The 22,337-nt window shown below is 35.3% G+C and overlaps 1 protein-coding gene across 1 annotated transcript in view; it reads left to right on the plus strand.

Annotated features, from left to right (window-relative positions):
* The window catches only part of Nox4 (NADPH oxidase 4), a 116,960-nt gene that overhangs the window by 86,755 nt on the left and 7,868 nt on the right, over nt 1-22,337 (plus strand). The window contains exons 15-18 of the mRNA XM_045146119.1: nt 12,839-12,958; nt 14,506-14,614; nt 18,253-18,321; nt 19,843-19,943. Coding sequence (XP_045002054.1) covers nt 12,839-12,958; nt 14,506-14,614; nt 18,253-18,321; nt 19,843-19,943 — 399 coding nt within the window. The remainder of the gene's footprint in view (nt 1-12,838; nt 12,959-14,505; nt 14,615-18,252; nt 18,322-19,842; nt 19,944-22,337) is intronic.

The following is a 22,337-nucleotide window of genomic DNA, read 5'->3' on the forward strand; positions in this document are numbered from 1 at the left end:
TGTGGAATCTTGGATGATTGGTGTTGGATTCTCTTTCCTAGCTAGTATATAATGAGCTAAAAAGTAGACACCTTGTGGATAGGAGAGATTGCTCAGTGGTTAAGACAGTTGCCTACAAAGGCGAATGACCTGGGTTCGATTTCCCAGTACCAACATAAATCCAGATACACAAAGTGATGCATGTTCCCAGAGTTTGTTTGCTGTAGCAGGAAGCCCTGGCACATCCACTCTCTCATACCCTTTATCTCTTTTGTCTCTATCTTCCTCTATTTGTACTTGCAAAAAAAAAAAAAATTAAAAAGAATGAACACATTAGTATGTGAGACACAAAAAAAATAAGGTTAGCAACTAAAGGATTTAGAATTTTATAGAAATGAAATGCTATGCTCTTTGCTTGCTTTAGTTTTCATAGGACTTTTTTTTTTCCCCTGAGGCGACACCTCCCATAATTTATCTTTTATAATACTTAAATATGATGAAAGAGCAAAAATGGAATTCTAATTATCTTGCTAGTGCATCTTTTCAGATAAGAATACACATTTAATCATTAGCAGTGATGTTTCTGTCCCTTCATGACACATTATATGTATGCATTACTGTTTAGGTGTGTGTTGATGGTGATTTAGCTGATGGGATCTATGTGTAACTGTTATCTGCAAAGGCTGAAGATGGCCACTCTTCTGACGCTATCTGCCTGCTACTTTGGTTTGAAGAGGGCATCACTGAAGCTTTTTCCAGTAATAATTTCCAGCTATGTTCATAGAATTCCTTAACTGTACTGATTTATGTATATTCCTCTTGCTCTTGGAGTTCTTTACTGGCCGTGTTGTAGTAAGGTTTAGTTGCTAAAATAAATTGGTTACAGATTGGATGCCTTAAATCACAAGTATTTTTCTCATAGTTTTGGAAGTCTAAGAGTAGGTGCTGGCAGATCAGGTGGCTAGTGAAGGTTCTCTTTATGGTCTCTTCAAGGAAGAGTAATCATGTATGATCTTTACTCATTACAAGGTCTCCATGCTCATGTCATAGTTATCTTTGTAATCCCTACTTTGTAATAATATCACATTAGCATTTCAGCACGTGAATTTTGAAGATACACAAATATCAGTCAGTCCACGTTTTGTTCTGATCTTTAGTCAGAGATACCATGTGACAATATTTATGCAGTGTGTGTAGGCTTTGTGGTGGATATTCTTTTGGATTCTGAAAGAAAAACAAAAGTCATTCACTGATATTGCCATTATATTATGGTAAGGAAGAGTATACAATCTGTAGCAGATTGTCTTAGCAATGGACTGCCCCGGGACAACTTACCAATTCATTCTTGCTTTTGCCTATATGAAGTGGGAGACACCAATGCCTACTACTCAGGGGTATTACAGAAATTCAGTTATCAATAAGCATAAAGTATTTAGAACCAAATGTGACATGTAGTAAAAGTCCATTTTAGTAGACAGTGCTACTGTCATTATGTATGTTCAAAATTGCATAAAAACTTAATTAGGTTTTTCTGCTTCTAATTGATACAGGGAATAGGTTGTTCAATGATCTTGAAGTAAGCTCTATCTTTTGATACTTTGTCAACACTTATTTGTTAATTCATAGGGAAATGGTATTTAATGTTTGTAAATTATCTTTACATGCTAATGTGAGACACTATTATTGTGACCTTTATATGATTGATTTTTCTAAACTATCCAATGAAAGCATGTCAATATATTTGGGTCTGAATGATGCTTATGTAAATTGTGGATTGCATACTCGATTTAAATTACAGAATATTAAGCACTTTCTTCTCTCCATCCAATATTTGGTATTGAGATAGAATCATAAACTATGAAGAAAGCAAGGAAGGGTTAATATCCAGGGTTCTGTTTACATGTACTTTGTCCAAGATGTGCTGAATTTGTCTATTGGGGGGAAATAGGAGCAAGGACACTAGACATGTATGGAATATGAGAATAAGTGGAAATTTTTGAAAAGGGTGAAGTTAATATGTATGAATAGAAAGACTGTGTCTATACAAACTCTATTTAAAGTAGTATTGTATACCTATTGTTTTAAATTCTCAAGTATCCTCTCAATTTTATTTTCCCTTAAACATACTCTCATGTATTTATTACTACATATAACTGAAAGCTAATGAATTTAAAAATTTGTGGCAGAAAAATTTCTAGAAAGTTGAAAATCTAGTCACACAGTAAAATTTATCTCTTTCATTTATAAGATACTATAATAATTTTCTCTGTTTCATTTATAATATATTTATATTGAGATTTATATTTATATATTGATATATTTATTTATATTGAAATTTTCCTCTTATTCTTCTGGTTGTTTTATTGACTCAGATATATACTAAACTGTTGAGAAATACATTTAGAGATTTAAAATATAAATTAAAAAGAAATTGTATACCTTATGCTACATATAAAGAGAATAATAGTTATGAAGCATAACTTAGCCAGCATGGACTCATTCTACTCTGGTTAATATATGCTTTGGTAGGATCTCCAATTAGGTAGCATGGTTTCCCTGTGGTATTTAGCATTTTGTTATCAAGATAAATCTACCAAATGAAAGATATAAAAATATGTCCTTAAGGTGAAAAACACTCACGTAAAATTATTAGTTACTGAAACTTGTGTTTGTGGAGGTGGAGGAAATGTTAAGAAAATGCCATTTGAAAGTATTTCCTAATGGTTCTGGGGAACAGTTTTCTAAAGCATAACATCTTCATTAACCATATTCATACATCTATGAACTCTTGTTTGACCCACTGCCAAAACCAGAGCTATCCATCTCTCATTAGAGTGTAACTGTAAACATTGTTTTCTAAAAATTCTCACAGTATTAATACAAATGTCAGTTGTGAAAAGGGGCAAAGGAAAAGTACAGTTAAAGAAAAATACATTTTAGTTGATAGGTTAGAAGAAAGAAATAAAGTAGCCAATATTTATTCCTTACTGGTGTTGTCATTAGGTCAAAAGATTTAGGCTTATACTATACTTAAGGGATACATATATTCTTATCTTTGTAAACACAGTTTGGTTGTACAAAATGGTTGAGAGAACTTGACATGATTTTGTTCAGAAATGATGTGTAACCATATTGATAATTAAAACAGCAAAATGATGCATCAGCTCTTGAAGCTTTAGTCTAGATATGCATGAAGTTATATAAAATATATTAATAAAATACTTATACTTTATTTCTATAAGAAAAAAATTTTCTTTGCACCTGTGCCTAGTGCTAGAGCTGCTTGGAGAGGGGATTATTATTTATGACAAAATTCAAAGCTGTTCTTCAGCTTGGTTTATTGCCAAAGAATGACCTTGATCACTTGGGCAATCAAAACAGTGTCTCAACTCAATCTAATTTCCAGTAGGCTGCTTAAAAATGACTTCAAATGATAAAATTGGGTAATATTCTTAAATTGCAAATCCTCAGATAACCTCTAAAGGCTTTATTTGCTCAACAGCTTATCTTCTTTTTTCTTCCTTAAAGAAAAAAATGAGTTGCATTTCCAGAAATCCTTAATTCCTAATCAGTAATTTTTAAAAACTTTTGTTTATTTTTATTTATTCATTTGAGAGCAACAGACAGGCAGACAGAGAGAGAAAGAGGCACACATGCACACTCGCGAGAGAGAGTCAGAGAGAACCAGGGCCTCCAGTGACTGCAAACGAACTCCAGATGTATGTGCCACCTTGTGCATCTGGCTTACGTTGGTACTGCGGTCTCGAGCCTCAAACTGGGGTCCTTAGCCTGCACAAACTAGTGAGTAACTGATAAGCCATCTCTCCAGCCCCCTAATCAGTAACTTTTGTTCAATATGTATATATCTGTATTTGTTAACCAATTTTATTTACATTTATAATAATAAAGAAGTCACAATATACATAGAATACCCTATATGACAGGAATTATGATATATATTTTTCATAAATATTTAATTGAATCTTAACCATTTCTCTATGAATTAAGCAGCATTGTTTTCCTAATTATACACATTAAAGGACTGAGGATCAAAGAAATAAATGCCTTAACCAAAATCATAGGATATAACTGGGGCTCAAACCCATATCTAATTGATGCTCAAATTAAAATGAATTCTTTTATTGCATTTCATTCATCTATCCTCCATTCATCTAATTATATATACCATGCTCCAAAAGCAATCATAATTACTAAGGGACCAAAATGATGAAGACATAGAATATGACTTTAAGGTATCTCTATTCTACTAGGAGAAATGCAGAATTAGAGTTTACTAGATAAATTGTAGCAACATGAGAAGACATATATAGGGACATGCACTAAATTATATTGGAGAAGAGAATGTATCTACTAAATTATTTATATAATTTTTAATTTTTCACTTGAGTAAAAGTGTCCAGATAAGAATAGGCTTTTAGTTAAAACCAAGAGAGTAACTGGACATGTACTTGAAGAAATGAATGAGAGACTGCCACCAAGCAGTTGAAAAGTTGCTCATATCCAAAGACACATTCAGGGTGTGGAGGCTTAAGGAGAAAGTAGATAGTGTGGCCACAAAGGGCTTGCATCAAGGTTTAAAGGAACTTGGACTCTCTTCTGAAGGCAATGGGGAAACATTAAAATGGTTTTGAGGAAACGCAGAAAAAAGTTAGATTTACATTTTCACAGACCTATCATGAATCATGGAGACAGACATGTGATACCACATGTTGATGATAATTCTGTAATTCTATAATTGGCAGTTTTGAATTAAGTTGTGGTGATGGTAATAGGGAATATGACATAGATGCCTTGGGATGTTAGGGGTCACAATCAACAGAATGTAATGACAATTCCGTAGCTTGGTGAGGAGGGAGGAGATGGGGTGGTGACAGTGGGGAAACTCCAAGAGCTTCACTGTTCTACTGATACACAAGTGGCAGCCTTTCTCAGCATCTTTATTCTTTCGTTTGGCTTCTATATTTTGGTTGTATAAGAGATCTTTCTCATAATGTTGCTTTAAGAAATACTCAGTGTGTGGCCTAATTTAACACTGTGCACTATAGCTTTATGATGTAAAGAAAATGGCATAAAGAAAGCAACTGCCCTTTTCAAAAGTGAATTCTCCTCACATTCCTCATTTCTTAGCTCTGTTCTGCTCTCTCTCTCTCAGGGGGAGGGCAGGGAGGAGGCTAAAGGTGGTACCAACATGGCTGTGTATACACACTGTGTACATAACTAGTAAAAAATCAAAACTGTGCCTTCTGTGAGGGCCACAGCAGAGTCCTGTCACTGCCACAGGGGGCACTGTTTTCCCAGTAAAAGATGGCACCTTGATAGACCTGTTAGGGGAATTAGTAAGGGAGCAGCTCTCTCTACTGCATGCCTGCCTGTGTGAGATGGGATCTCCTCTAGTAGTTTCCCCACTACAGTTCCTTCTAACCACAGTATAAGGAATATTTTAATGCTGTCTTTCTCTAAAGAATTACTGTCTGTTTTCTTCTCCTTTCTAAATTTAGGCATTTGTACTAGGTGCTATCCCAATTCCTACTTATCAAGAAAACAAAAATAAATGTTAATTTTCTGACTTGAGTGTGAAATGGAATGATGAAGATTCCCAGTGCTGTGGATACTCTCAAGACTAGGGAAGCAAGAAGTCAGAATAAAAGTATTCTGTTAGCAGCTAGTAGGTGCCAAGATCCTTGTCAGACAACTCACAAATGAAAGCTGTCATTGGAATTGTAAAAACAAGGCAAACCACTAAAATGAAATAAGTCTACAAGCTGAATCACTACTGATTTTAGTTAAGCTACGTTTTGAAAGATGTGATAAGTCCAGCAGCTTGTAATATAAGGCCATGGGGCAAGCAAGAAGGGTGCCCTGGTGCTGAGTGAGAAAACAACGCATTCCTGAGTCAGATGGATATTGGTTGCACATGGGAACCCGGAGTCTTCTGCAGCATGTTAGGTGGCTGCAACCTCAGCCATTGGGGAATTGGACACTGGGGAGGCAGGTGCCTTCTAAGAGTTAAGTTTAGCACATGGAATTTGCCGTGTAGTGTCCCAGAGAGTCGTTACTCTCCTGCTTCTGCCACATCCCACATTATCAACCTAGGTACATCTCTGCAGACTCCAGTGATTGTAAGTTTGTTGGGTGTTTTGTGTGCTTTTTTGAGGGATGTGGTTTTGGTTGACACTTGAAGGAGAAAGCATCCTGTAAGTTCTGAGACCATAACTCAATGGGAGAGTTGCTTGCTTTGTATGTGAAAAAACAAACAAACAAACAAACAAAAAAACTGGAGGGGGGCTGGAGAGATGGCTTGGAGGTTAAGCACTTGCCTGTGAAGTCTAAGGACCCTGGTTGGAGGCTTGACTCCCCAGGACCCACGTTAGCCAGATGCACAAGGGGACGCAAACATCTGGAGTTTCTTTGCAGTGGCTGGAGGCCCTGGCGCGCCCATTCTCTATCTATCTCTATGTGCTTCTCTCTCCCTCTCTCTCTGTCTGTCACTCGCAAATAAATAAATAAATAAATGAATATTAAAAACAAAAACAAAAACTGGAGGGCCGAGCATGGTGGTGCACGCCTTTAATGTCAGCACTCCGAAAGCAGAGGTTGGAGGATCGCCATGGATTTTCAAGGGCACCCTGAGAATACATAGTAAATTCCAGGTCAGCCTAAGCTAGAGTGAGACCCTGTCTCATCCCCCCCAAAGAAGTACTCTGTTATGTTGCCAGCACAGAAAGAAAATATATGAAATCCCATATTAATGTCCTTGAACAGAAACGACCTCCTCTTAACGTGTTCAGGTGTTCAACCATATTCTTAGCTGTGGACTAATGCAGTGTTTTCGAGTTAGACCAGTTAGAAAGAGTTCGTAATTCATGTTATTTAAATGAATGTTAAAATAGCAGTTAAAAGCCATTCTTAAATTAAAGATATTAGCTGATAGTGGATATGAAAGTATTATTTCGATATTATGCTTTCTTATGGGAGCTCCTTGCTAGAAAGTTTTTCTCTTTACAGACCTTAAGTTGATTAATGATGTCTGTCAGGGATTTCTTAGCCCTTTTCTAGTAGCATTTCTTCCCTTAGTAAGTGTGTGTGTGTGTGTGTGTGTGTGTGTGTGTGTGTGTGTGTGTGTGTGTGTGTGTTTGGTTCATGAGGGTCCTAGGTCAAAAACTGCTTTACTGCCTACCATACTTTATAACTGAGTTCTCTCTCTAGTCCTCTTATAAAGTATTAACTCAATATTAAGTGCCTAGCCTGACAACTGTCTTTGAAATTACTGCCCACAGGAGTTCACCTCTAGCAGTAACATGGTATTACTTGGGGTCCTGTTAGAGAAGAGCCACAGGGTGGGAAAGAATATCCAGAGGCAGTGCCCTCCCCTCACAATAACCCACTGCTGCTCTCACAACTCATAACCCATAACCGCATGGGGAATGCCAGTCCCCTCCACTATGAAGGGCCTTCAGTGGAGTGGGGGCAGGGAGGAAGGGATGGTACCTACACATGATTTATCCATACAAAATTTCTCCTTAATAAAAAAAATGTAAATGAGAGTCAAAGTTGAAGCCAGTGGGATCAGGTCACCAAATAAGAAACCACTGAGTTTTTGAAAAATAAAGCAATATTGAACATTAAAAAGAAAAGAAATTTGAGTCTCAGTCTTCACCTCAGTCACACTAGCTTTGAGTAGAAAATCTGGAAGTAGGACCTAGTTTTATGTGTTTTAATACATACTCTAGAAGCTTCTGATTTATGTTAATTTGAAAATTGTTACACAATGCAGATTTTGAAGACCATCTCTAGCTCCCTTCCTTTTGAAAAATAACTTTCACTGTTATAATTTTCTCTTCATCAGTCTGAACTGCAAAGCCATCTTCTCCTGTGGAACAGCTAATCTTCATTATTTTTATCCATATGAAAAAAAATTGTTACTCGATTGATAGTTTATAACTCCCTCTTCCCATTTTTTGACTTAATATGTAATCCCTAATCAAAATAATTAGTAATTTACTGTCATGACTAATGTCTAATCATTAAGGAAATGAATTTTGAAGGCAAACTTACAAGGAATTTAACAACAGTCTTTATCCAAAATAGAAGTGTGGCTTTGAGAAATTAGTTAAGATTTTCAAGTTTCAGTTCTCATTTCAATAAAATAATTTATTTTGTCCTCCCTTGAAAGATATGTGATCAGGCATTAAGTTGTATATGGAATACTTTCCTCAATACAGGGTATGAAATAAAGTGAATAGTGTCTACTTTGTTATGTCTTACTTTAAGTATCTGAGGTAAACATAGATATTTGTTTTTAATTACGAAGCTTTGAACTATAAGTTAAAATAACACAAATAATTTTCCAATGATAAGCATTATGTCAACATCAAGTGGATGTAAATAAATCATAAAACTCTATAATTTATAATAGTATTGTGTTATTTGTATGGACTTAGAGGCTTCCTGCTAAAAGTTTTATTTGATGTGTTTACATGCAGCTACTTAACATGATGAAGTTTGCTTTCTCTTGTGATTAGATGTGCCAACATAAATACCAGTTGCAACTGGTATATTATAAGTAAATCAAACCCAAGGTTCTGCAACTTTTTACCTGTTCCCTCTCATGACTACAAGACAGCTCTTTTAGCTTTTCCCATTATATCTTCTTTCTAGGCAAAAGAAGAAAGTGGTGCACAAGGTTGGGAAAGCTGCATGCATATAACATAGCCTCCCGCTAATGGTGGTCCACGGAACTCCTTAATCTAACTGTACCATGCCAAGGCATATGACCCTTGCCATTTGTAACAATAGCAATGGCAGTTCTGTCCTGCTTCATCTTAAGTGGGCACATTGATATCATATCGCTCAAAATGTGGAGTTTTGTGTCATCGATTTGAAAATAAACTAAAAAGTATTCATTTAACAGATCCCTCAAATTTGTCATGCCATATTTACTCAATCTTCTGATATTCTATGGAATCCCTTTTTGGAAATGCTGGTATAAATGAATATCAACTTTTACAAATTAAGGCTTCTTCTAATATTATAACCACATTTCTTTCCGAGTTATCAAAATTCCATTTTAATTACCATAATTCTGTTTTTGTTTATTAAAATGAAATAAATTAAATAATTAAAATTATATTCTAATTTGTTGTGATATCAGTGTGTTTGAGAGAGAGTAAAATGTGGAAAAGCAGGATTTTTATGATATATAACTTTTATCTTTATTTTTATAGTTTAGATTAATTTGTTAATTCCTCCATTGAAAGAAACAGATCTCATGCAAATGCTTAATTTATTCAAACTTAACAAAACAATAAAACCAATTTAGAAAGCATTAATAGATTCTACTAATAAAAATAATTCATTATTCTTTCAGGTTATATTTATATAGTATTGGCTGGGAATTTTCTTAAATCTACAATTCTTCAAGAAAGGTCTTTGTTGTTGTTGAGTCAGGGTATCACAGTAACCCATGTTTACTTGGAACTCGTATAGTCCAGGCTGGTCTCAAACTCATGGTGATCCTCTTAATTCAGTCTCTGGCATGGGACACCCAACGAGAATGATCTGTTCATTAGTTATCAACTGGAGTTTTAAAATTTCAAGTTGATATTTTCTATGTTTTGTTTGAGTAGTTTTTAATCCCTCTAAATTTTTTCAAATACCTGATAATAGTAAAAGCCATATACTAAGATATAGTCACTATTCACAATTGAAGGGCAGTGCATTCTGCATAAAGCCATTTTAAATATATAAGAAAATACTTGTTATTTTCCTCTATCTACCTTCCCTAAAAGCTAGGTCTTGTCAAGTAATTAATTACTGGCAATTTTGTGATATTTCCTCCAGTCAAAGAAAAATTTTGTCTTATGCAAAAAAAAGAGACTGATACAATGGGGACAGAATGGGGAAGAGCCTTGCCAGTGTGTACTAAGTTGCAGTTAAATAAATATATGAAATTCTTGTATGCCATTACACAGGAAGATGGCTGTAGGTGACATGTAATACATACTTCAAAAGTTAGGATAAAGAGTTCTGCATGCATTTGTCTTAATTAAATAATAATTATTTGTGATAGATACATAGGTATGCTTATCTTGATGTAAACACTCCATAATACATTCATGTACCAAAATATCACATAATACACATTTATAGGTATAATTTTTATTATTTAATGTAGCAATTTAAAAGTAATTATGAAAAAGGAAAATCAGCTGATTCTTCAGCATTCATCAGTCCAAATTCTCACCAACATTTTCTGCCTCATATTGAGCTTTGTGCATTTCTTATATCTACACAAGACACCTCAAATGGCCAGATATTTCACTGTAGACACATTGAGGTCATCAACAAAATTCCATGATGTTTTTAATCACATTACACAGTTCCTCACAGGCATTTTTTGTCACCCTTTCAGAGAAGATAAGCAGCTTGTCTGAGATCCTCCTCTTGATGAATGGCTAAACCTCCAAATTGCAGTGTTCTTGAAAAGTTTTTAAAACAACAGAAAGGGCTGTACTGATAGTTTAGCTGTTAAAGGGTTTGCCTGAGAAGCCAAAGGAAACAGGTTTGATTACCCAGTAGCCAAGTAAGCCATATGCACAAGGTGATGCATATGGATTTCATTTGCAGTGGCTAGAGGCCCTGGCACACCCATTCTCTCTTTCTTTCTTCCTCTCTCCCTCCCTCCCTCTCTCTCTCTCTGAAATAACAAATAAATAAGTATTTATAAAGCACCAGAGAATAACTATGTAGGAAATATGGAAAGTGTTCTTGTTGAGAAGCAGATGATTAGAAAAATGATATTTTTCATGACTCTTCTCATTTTTTTTTAAAGTCTCAATTTTATCATTGAGGTTCGTAAACGTTTAACCTCTTAAAAGATCAATGCATTAAATTAGTTTATACTCTAATTCACTTAAAGTTTCTTTGGGGAGGATATGTAATCATTTTTATTTTTGAATCAAAAACAGCAGCACACAAATAATTTGCACAAATTACACTTTTATTGACTAAGTGGACGACATGACTTAAGTGGACACACAAAGAATTGTACATATTATAATGACATAACATGCTTAGTATTCCTTTCATGTTATCACATTTAGACACTACATTAGACATAGCAACTTTGATTATGGTTCCTTGGAGTAAAAGAATTTTATTTTCTCTGATATAGAATTTTTACAAAAGAACACTTTTGCCAGTTAAGGCTTGCATGTATTGTGAATGATCGCTGAAGTTCTGCCATAGTCACCAGTCAACCCAGAAGTACCACTGGGAATGTGATGAGACTCAGAACATTTTATTCCTTGCTTGTGCAGGTTCTTCTGTGAGTGCCTTTGATCTCTACTACAGCATCCTTTGAGTGATGGCTCAGACAGCAGTCTGTTTCTTGCTTCTGGGTCAGCTTATGCCTTCTAGTTCCCACAGATAGGAAATGATATTCTCCTGTCCCATTCCAAAAGTCCGGAGGATGGCTCAGCAGCTAAAGGCTCTTGCATACAAAAGTTATAAATATTGCTTCCACTTAGAACCCAGTGGGCGGAGGATGACATCTGGCCCAGTGTGGTCACAGAAACCTGAGAAATATTGTTTTATAGTCTCCTCATTGAAAATGAGGAAAAATAAACAGATATCATCAATGGCTAATACTATATAACCCAGACTAGAGCCTGGAGTTCAAAGCAATGTCCATTTATGAATTCACTTCTTAGGCATTCACCAATCATCTAACCATTCAGCCCACAAATGCATGCTGATCTATTTAGCTGGTCACTATTTTAGTGGCTCCTTAGCATAAATGTCATGCACATCACAAAACTTAGATAATGCACTGTTGAAAACTTTACTAGGAACATTATTTTTTGTAAAGAAGTGCTATAAAATGGTATGTCTTATATACATATAGACTTGTTTTTTTTTTTTTTCTGTCAAGATGTTTCACATGAGGGAGTCCATAGAAAGTTTGGTAATATCTCAGTGATCACAGATAACTATTTTGACCATAAAATGAACATTCCAGACATCAAGGAAGAAGAACAGTGGTGCAACTTCCAACTGCAACAGCTTCTCAAGGAGCCTTTCCAGTTGTTCCAGTTGCAGTTGGATTTATAACACATTTGCCAAAACATAGTTATACAGCCAAACAGATGAATGGAATCTGAGAAATGTAGTGTTTTGGCTGGACACTCTGCTTCCTGAGTAAAATTAATGCTCTGTTACTAAGTCATGGAGGATGAATGTTAAGTGGACAATTAGAAACTTCTTTCACTTCACACATGCACACACACATTTGAGTGTATAATCTTGAGTAAGTACAACTTCTTTGGTGTTTTTTTTAGTTTCTAAATTTATTAACCTACCTAGGGCAAGAGGATGAAAAGTGTTGCATTATTTTCCTGTTTCTTGTTACATTTCCATTCATGTAGTAAATGCTTTCATAAATATATCTGCCACAGCATTTCGTATAGAAGAGTATGCTATTGAAGGTACCCATAGTGAATTAATTGATGTTTTAATTTTCTCAAATATAGTATTGAAATATGATTAGATCTTTATCTAGTCCCTGCTTATCCAGAATAGTCCTGTGTTGAATTATCTAATTTTTAAAAATATTTCCCTCAGGAAATGTTTAAATAAAAAGTTACTTGTTTTACTATCAATAGTTCAAAAGCAACTTGCTTATTACTTTAGTCTTTTCACAATGAAAAACAATGAAATAAGGCCTGAACTGTCATAATAGCTAGAATTTGGATTTGGATTTAGAAGGCATGATTCTTGTTTTTAAGACAATTAACATAACTCATTTTTTAAAACTTTTTCAACGTTTTCTATTTTACAGGCTTTATATTGATGGTCCATTTGGAAGTCCATTTGAGGAATCACTGAATTATGAAGTTAGCCTTTGTGTGGCTGGAGGCATTGGGGTCACTCCATTTGCATCGATACTCAATACCCTGCTGTATGTCACCTTGATCTATTTCATTAGACCATTAGACAAAAGGCAACATTTCAGATGGTTCCATTTTTAATATAAAATAATTCTTTCCAGAATTTTTTACTCAGTATTCAAGGACTATCGTTTACTAATCAATAGGGAAAATGTTTCAATAATTCTCAGCACGTTGTCTATGGTTCTCTTAATTCTCTCTATAAAAATAAGTCTGTCATCTTCCTCTGGTAAATGTCATTTACCACCATTATTTATTTCATAGGTGGATGACACTAATCATGTGTTCAACAAATACTTTGGTGTGTTTTTGTACAAACTGATCAAGTTTTTAGGAATAGAAATATAGTCCCTGCCATTAGAAACCTTAGGTTCGTCAGTTGTAGCAATTAAAAAAAAGTAAGCAGTAAGAAAGTCATAAGATGTATCATTAATCACAAAGAAAAGAATACAGATTAATGGGAGATAGAAACAAAGTGCTGGTGTTATTGTAGAAATATGGTCAGGGGAAATGTTTTATGAGACAATGACAAATGAACAGACAATTCCTTCCTTTATTACTTAGCAAATTTACAACAGACTGAAGAAATTTTAGAGGTGATATTTCTCAACTGGGAAATACTTTTTTTATTCAGTTTTAGAATTATAAGTAAAAGTTAAGTCATTGTCAATAAAAACCAAAATGAGTAAGAAATTACTCTCAAATCTATGTCATTCACTTCTCAAGTCTATACAGTTTGCATTAAAATAGTTTTATAGAGTATCAAAAACCATGCTAAATCCTTTATAGGCTGAGGCAGGAGGATGCAGGTGTTCAAGGCCAGTGTAGGATACAAGCCAAGCCTTTGTCTCAAAAGTAAAAAAAATAAATAACTAAATTGTTGAATGATATTTTATTTCAGTTTCAAATATTAGATGTGACTTCAGGACTGTTGGAAACCCTTTAGAAAAATAGTCATATTCCAAGCCAGAAATCATTTGTTTCGAACAGCACATTGCAAGTTATTTGGATACGTAATGTTATGAAACAACAAGAACATTTTCTTAACCTCATGTCTACTTCATAGTTATAAATAAGAATCCAGACATGGAATTAAGAGTGGCTGGAATGCATTACATAGTACATGGTTGTGAAATCTTGTTCTTTAATATTATTAAAAAAGGGATAAACAACTAAGTTTCTGGAATGGTCTTGCCTGGAAGTGAGGATAAGTTTAAATGCCCTTTTGAGTCCTGCTCAGTGATAGAAATCATTAAAACTACAGAATTGTTTTTTTTCTGGGGTGCATGGACCAATGTAATCTTTAGTTATGGTCTTTGGATGGGAACAGGTGGAATGCATATAAGATTTATAATCATAACACTTGTTGATATCTTTGAGTCAATACAGTGTCTTTTACATTCATTGGAGAGTGATACTAAGTTCTATGATAGATGCTGGCATATTTGTGTCTACCTTTTTTATGTTGTTTACTTACTAGTGAAAGAACATTTTCAGGAATATATGGATTCTGTTTTGCTTTTATAATTCTAATGACTACTATGTTACAATTTTAAAGGGATGATTGGAAACCATACAAACTTAGAAGACTGTACTTTATTTGGGTGTGCAGAGACATCCAGTCCTTCCGTTGGTTTGCCGACCTACTTTGTATGTTGCATAGCAAGGTAATATTGGGATTGTTTTCTTAATTTTGTCATTTTTATTTGAAGTGCAGTTACTTTTATATCTTCTTTTTTAAAATAAATACTTATGATTATTTGCAATCAGGGAGAGAGAGGGAAAGAGAGAGACATGCCTTTTGCCGTTACAAATGATCTGCATATGCAAGTGCCACTTTCTGTACCTAGCTTTAGGCAGGTGCTGGGCATTTGAATCTGGGCTTTCAGGCTTGCAAGCAAGTGCCTCACTTACTAAGCCATCTCTACAGCTGTCTTACATATTTGAAAGAACAATATATCCTTGCTATAGAATAAAAATGCTCATTTAAGTAAAAATGTGGAAATAAAATCTGATAACCATCAGATAAACATTTTTCGTGTATGGACATTTGTGATTATATATAATATAATATGACATATTTTTACATGGAAGCATGAATGTATAAATTCTAATATTTGGTGTTAAGCATGGAGGTGTTTAGGGAAGATAGGAGGAGAGAATCATACCTACTCAGTCTAACTAATGAGAGCTTTCTTATGAGGTTCCTTTCATATTATTATATTTTTAATTAAATAGAATAGTCACCTTATTCTCTTCACTGCTGTAGAGAATTCCATGGCACAGGTATATATGACTTACATAAGAATTTCCTAATTTAGGACATTCATTATTCATTATTACTAAGAGTGCTTCAGTGGTTAACATTACACGTGCCTTCTGGCAATGTGTCTTTTTTTATTCAGCCAGTCCTGTTATCATTTAACACATATTATAAGCTGGCTGCTGTGAATAAGAACTATTTCAGGATATGGAGATACAACAAGAAAAAAATAAAGCCAAGTCTTTGACCTTACTTATGTTCTAAATAGGTGAAATAGACCACAAAACTAGTAAATATGTAGGATGCTTGATTAGAGGATTTTAATTGAGATGAAGACAAAAAGAAAAATAATGGCAATGCAATTTTACCCATAAAGGGTGTGTCCACTTAGGTTGTATATTCTCAAAAGCCCACCAAACAAAATGCTACTGCAGGAGAGAGTGGAGTAAGGAAGCAGACTAATGAAGTGTTTGGGGAAAATGATGAGACAAGTACCTACCTTCCTGGTCAGGAGTTCTGGTACAGTTATATAATTGGTGCATTGTTAAAAGAGGAGGAGCATCTGTGTACTGTAAGCAAGGGCAGGAATTATGGGACAGGCAAGTGGAAAGTGAGATATATATGTGTATATGCTTTTTCTGTGCAAAGATAGATTATAGAAGGTAGCTTTATTTTAGGGAAAAAAAAGATGGTGTACCTAGAAAAATTGAAGGCGGGCTATAAAACAGCTGTTTGTACATTAACTGATGCAGTCAGCTCCTTGTTGCTGGGACAAACATCTAAGCAGACACAGCTTAAGGGAGGAAGAGGTTTATTTCAGGTTTGAAAAATCCAACGGAAGCTCCATCAATGGTGGAAGAGGCTGGCTCACTTTCATAGACCAAAGCAGCAAGTAGGAACCACTAGAGCTCAAACTGCTCTGGACATAAATAGTAGGGCTGGACTGAAGATATGCCCCCCAACATACCTGAGGGCTGGACTCCAGGATCTGCCCCAGAGGCAAGTCCCTTGTAGCAGGGATCTGTCTGTTAGGGGCTCAAGTAGGAGGTTTAATCAAGAGTGACTGAGTCTATGGGCCATACATTCCAATTACCGCACTACTGTTCCTAGAAGCATTTTTTTATAATATGTAATGGAAACATCCCAAATGTGCATTGACTGATGAATTAGAAAACAAAATTTAAACTTTGAAATTATTTAGCCTTACAAAGGAGAGAATTCCAGTCACATGCCACAGCATGGATGAACTTTGAACATATTAAGTGAAGTAAGCCAGGCATGATGGGACAAGTATTTTATGATTCTATTTACACTAAGTATTGGGAATAGTTTATTCACTTATTCTCAATGTAAAATGATAGTTTCTAGAGGCTAATGGGAGACAGGAATGAGTGTGAAGCTTAATTTCTGCTTTTTAAAAGATGAATTCTTTTTCAAGCTTATTTCTTCATTTCTTACTTCATACATTTTTATTTTAGGAAAACCAGCACAGAATAGATAAAGCTCAGGAAAAAGAAATTATATATTTTCATTTGTTTTCCTTAGACTGACTCTACTGGGTCACTGTAGGGTCTTTATTAAATGAACACATGCGTTAAGGATGAATAATAACTTCTTCTTACATTCATTGTGCCTAATTCTCACCAGAAGATCAGGGGAAGGTTGAGTGAGACCTGTTTGTCATTCTATTATCTATCTACCCATCCATCATCTATCTATCTATCATCTATCTATCATCATCTATCATCACCTGTCTATTTATCTAGATATCATCAATCATCTATCCATCTATCTATCATATTTCCATCAACACTTTATCATCTTTCTATTATCTTCCAGATTTTTTTTATTAGTTTTCTATTCAGCAAATACAGGCAGTTTGGTACCATTATTAGGCTCATCCGTGACTTATCCCTCCCCAATGGCTCCTCCTTGTTGATGTATATGGGTTGTGCATTGTGGTGTTAGCCCACAGTTATTGGTATGATAAATGCCTCTGCATATCATGACCCAACATGTGGCTCTGACATTCTTTCCACCCCCTCTTCCACAAAATTTCCCTGAGCTGTGTTGGGTTCATTTTTGGTCTGCTTCAATGATGAGGTGTTGGGGACCACTGAGGCTCTGGCTCTCTGATTTGGTAGGAATTGATTTTTCTCTGTGTTGGTCTCCTTCCCCCTTGTGCTGGTATCGGGTTCATCAGGAGAACAGCACCCTTGCTTGTTTCGCCAATTTTCCTTAGTTTCAGTCCGGGCCCTTTAGAGGTATGATGGGGTGGCTCTCTCCTTAGGATCTGCATCTATCTGAAAAAGAGAAGCAGATTCTCCAACGGAGAGTAAGTTAGCACCAGGACAAATGAGATAACCCTTACTTTTTTTATAGAGAGTTTAATAGGTGTAGGACCTCTTGTACCCCATGGTTGATGGTAGCTTGATATTCGAGATTGGGCTTATGTTTGGATATGATTCTGACTTGTTTCCCAGCTCGAGCTATGGGTCCCATACCACTGAGGGTTTCAGTTAGCCAAATCAAGAGCAGATGGTTCCCCGCCATGGCTTTGTGCCACTATTGCACTTGTGTGGGCATCACAACAGGTTATTTGTTGCTAAGTAGGTTAGAGCATGAGTTGCTTGGACAGATATTGGTCATTTCTCCAGTCGCCCATGTAGCACCTTCTGGCACTAGACACATTGACTGTCTGGGGACTGACTCTCTCCTGGCTTCCAGACATGCCATTCCATTTTACGCGTCAGCTGTGTATGGAGTCTTCAGCAATAGGGTCTTATCACTGACCTTTGGTGGGTCATCAAGTACTCTGACAGAAATCTGTCATTCTTTTAGGAAACCTTGTAGGTTTCTCTGATCAAAAGCTCATTATGGATGGTTGCCCCCAGCATGGGGCTATCTTCCATATTTTGTTTACTGGTAAATATTTGCTATCATAATCTAAGTTATGCATTCCAATACACAGTCCCATATGTTAGAAAAATCCAAGTGTTTGGAAAGAATTTTAATAAGTTTATTAATTTTATGTTCTCCCAGCTTTGGCAAGAAAACCGTCCCGACTATGTCAACATCCAGCTGTACCTCAGTCAGACAGATGGGATACAGGTATGTGGCTGGATGTCATCGTTAATTAAAAAAGACTCTTGATAACAGAAGATTAACTGTCAAAGCTGTGCTAGAAAACAATTTCTGCAGGTGGTTTGAGCAGAAGTTTCCTAGAGGAAGGCCTCCCTTGGCGTATGTCCAAAGTCCTCCTGACTTGTCCTTGAAGTCCACCATGCCATGACTTTGAGTTGTTCTTCTCACTGCATGCTAGAGTAGGGCTTTTAATTCCATCTGTCCTCTTCAGGATTTCTTCAAGTACTTATCCTTGAGATCAGACTATAAGTGAACAGCTTGTGATAATATTGCAGTGTGGAGGGGAAATATAAAATCATACAAGATTGAACTTTGTATATTTCAAACAAATCTTAAACTACACACTAATAGTCATCATGCTTTAATTTAACTTATAAAAATCTGCCACATCATCTTGCATACATCATCTTGTGTAATCCCAACAGATCTGTGAAGGCCATTTTCTTCTTAGTTTAGAGATAAAGCAACTGAGTTTTTTTTTTTTCTTTCTTTTCTTTTCTTTTTTTTTTTTTTGGTTTTTTGAGTTAGGGTCTCACTCTGGTCCAGGCTGACCTGGAATTAACTCTGTCATCTCAGGGTGGCCTTGAACTCACGGTGATCCTCCTACCTCTGCCTCCCGAGTGCTGGGATTAAAGGCGTACGCCACCACGCCCGGCCCGCAACTGAGTTTTAAAAACATCAAATTGCTACATAGTATAACAAATCTGGGGGCAAATTTGCACCCAGACTTAACTACTCTATTTTCCACTTTATATTCTTTTGGATACAAATTATTATTGCTTATAAATTACCTTAAAACTATCATAAAATTTGTTAAGTAATTTGCAAATGTTTCATTAAAAACTTATATTCTATCATATTCATGAAGTAGAATAATATTATTATTCTTTCTGACATCAGTGCAATTAAGGTTTAGACAAAATTGTATTTAGACACAGTCTACCTTACTGCAAGTTGAGCATTCTCTCTTTCTCACTTCACTGTGACTCTTTACTACCAATGAAAGTGTAGAGTTCTGTTAATTGCAAAAATGAGTCCATTATCCATCATTTACTGATAGGACCAAGATTTGGAGCTGTGCTGTCTTGGAATGTATTTTCTAGTATGATGATAATTTGTGTGAATTTACTCATATAATGAACAGGTATTTTAAAAAAAGAACTTTAGTAAAGTTTATGTTCTGAAACTACTTGATAATAAGCGATCAGTTCACTATTACATTGCAGTTTTTAAAAAATAAATCAGCCAGCTAAGGTCTAGGGAGTCAACCATTTGTACATATCACACTCAAGAAAATACTAGATCTTAAATGAAAACAAAATAAAAGTGACATTTTGGAATGGTTGTACTTAACAGGCTTTTATATTTGGTAATTATATTCTTCATGTCACAACAATTTGGTGAGAAGATATAACAACAACAGAATTCATGCTAAGAGAAATGAATTATTGATTCATGTCCCTGAGTCATATGCTTCTTTTCTGGCAGAAGATAATTGGAGAAAAATATCATGCACTGAATTCAAGACTTTTTATTGGACGTCCTCGATGGAAGCTTCTGTTTGATGAAATTGCAAAATGTAACAGAGGGTAAGTTCTATACCTTAAAAACTGATACCTGGATATTGGTCAAAATTAAAATCTTCTGAGCTCACTTTGTAAAATGATGAATCACAGGTGGATAAATGGTTTAGTGGTTAAGATATTTGTCTGCGAAGCCCACAGGACCTGGGTTTGATTCCCTAGGACCCACTTAAGCCAGATGCACAAGGTGACGCATGTGCCTGGATTTTGTTTACAGTGGCTGAAGACTCTGGTATGCCCATTCTCTCTCTCTATTTCTCTGTTTCTTTCTCTCCCTCTTTCTATTTCTCAAATAAATAAAGTAAAAAATGATGAATCACAATATGTTTACAAATCACAAGTTCATTTGAACACTCACCAATATGTCTTATAAGGAATGTATTTAGAAATTACATCTTTCTACTTTATTATCAGGGTGCTTTAAAAATCATTTTAATGGGGACTTTTGGTATCAGAAATATTTCCAAATGCAATTTTTAGTTTTGGAAATTATAATTCTATTAATAATCTTAGCATGCCTTTGATATGAAAAATTTCTATGGACGGAAAAGAATTTATTTTAGGACAGAGAATATCCAGCTAATTGGTCTTCTCTGAAATTATCAAAAAATTCACAGCAGTAATGTATAAGAATTCTATACTCATGGACTCACAGCAAATGGAGTTTCTTGTGTATGACTGAGCCTGACCATATCCCAACAAGATAAAGGAAGGGCTCATAAGACCTCATATTCCCAGAGTAACCAATGATTGCTGTGAGATGGGAAGACATATCCTTTATGAGGTAACCATTGGAGGAGTTCTCATTCTCTAGTAAATAACCTTTCACTCACTATTATGCAAGCAACCCTAATTTAAATTAGATGGCCTAAAATAATTAAAAAAAAAAAACAACAAGTTAGGAAATTAGGATGGAAATTTAATGAGAGTAAGGATTTTAGTTGGAGGGGGAAAGGGAAGTGAGAGGTTAAGTGAGAAGATCAAAATGTATTTTATGTCTATGTGAAATTGTCAAAACTAGAAAAATATAATAAAGAATCCTAAAACATTTTGAAAACTAAGTTTGAATCATATGTTTAGTTTCACCACAAATTTCATAAGTTACAATGGATGTAAGTTTTATAATATTGCAGATGTGAATATTTTATAAGTAACATAGATTCTTTAAACATACTCACTGGACTATGAATGTCTTAGCTACTTCATTCTAAACTCATTATTAAGACGATACACAAACAAGTTTGTCATTAGAAATTGAAAACTGAGCATAATTTTCCCTTGTAATTTGTATTTTCACTCCATTAGCCCACAGAATTCTGTCAGAATTAAATGTACTTTTTACACTTAAACCAGTTATAGTCTCACTGTTCAACTAATAGAACTTCTGCATCAAGAAACTGTAATTCTCATTTAAAAAATATCCTGTGAACATAAAGCCTAGAGATAATTTTTTTTCTTAGCACCTTGTTTACCATTACACTTATTAGTATGTGCAGCCATTTAATGAGGTAGACATGTTTGAACAAGTAAATTTTTAGGCAACTTCATAATTATACAAATATTATAGATTCATTCACTATAAAAATATAGATTTCATACATGATAAAAAATACATAAAATGCTGCCACATGTGTATCTAGCTCTATATATCTTTTTTTTTCTTTTTTTTTTTAGTTTCTCAAGGTAGGGTCTCACTTTGGCCCAGACTGACCTGGAATTCACTATGGAGTCTCAGGGTGGCCTTGAACTCATGGTAATCCTCCTACCTCTGCCTCCCGAGTGCTGGGATTAAAGGCGTGCCCCACCACGCCCGGCTCTCTATATCTTTTTAAAACCTTTTTATGAGAGAGATAGAGAACTGGTGCATGAGGGCCTCCAAGCCATTGCGCTCGAACTCCAGGCATGTGCCACCTTGAGCTTCCATCACCCTGTGTGTCTGGATTATGTGGGACATGGGGAAATGAACGTGGGTCCTTAGGCTTCACAAACAAGCACCATAACCATTAAGCCATCTCTCCAGCCTACATCTGTATATCTTTAACACATCTGTGCCAGATAGTCTACCCCTTCTAGTGTCATAATTAAAAGACAGTGGAAGATTTAGAGTGATTTTGTTATGATTTTGTATGTTTTGTTTTCTCTTTGGTACAGAAAAACTGGTATGGTAAGAATAAATGTGTACCAGGTACTGTTGACATTGTGCACAACTTCTCATCTTGTTTTTATTATGGACAGGCCCTGGCATTAATTGCTTCAATGGATTTTTTTATATAGCACACTTAGAGAAATAATGGGTTAACATTTTGAGGATTCATTCATTGGAAAATAAGCACTATATAATTGGAAGTTCTCACTTAAGGTGCATTATCTGATTAACCTCCTGCACATAAGTTGCTGAAA

The sequence above is a fragment of the Jaculus jaculus genome, chromosome 3 (assembly GCF_020740685.1).
Source record: "Jaculus jaculus isolate mJacJac1 chromosome 3, mJacJac1.mat.Y.cur, whole genome shotgun sequence".
NCBI classification, from domain to species: domain Eukaryota; kingdom Metazoa; phylum Chordata; class Mammalia; order Rodentia; family Dipodidae; genus Jaculus; species Jaculus jaculus.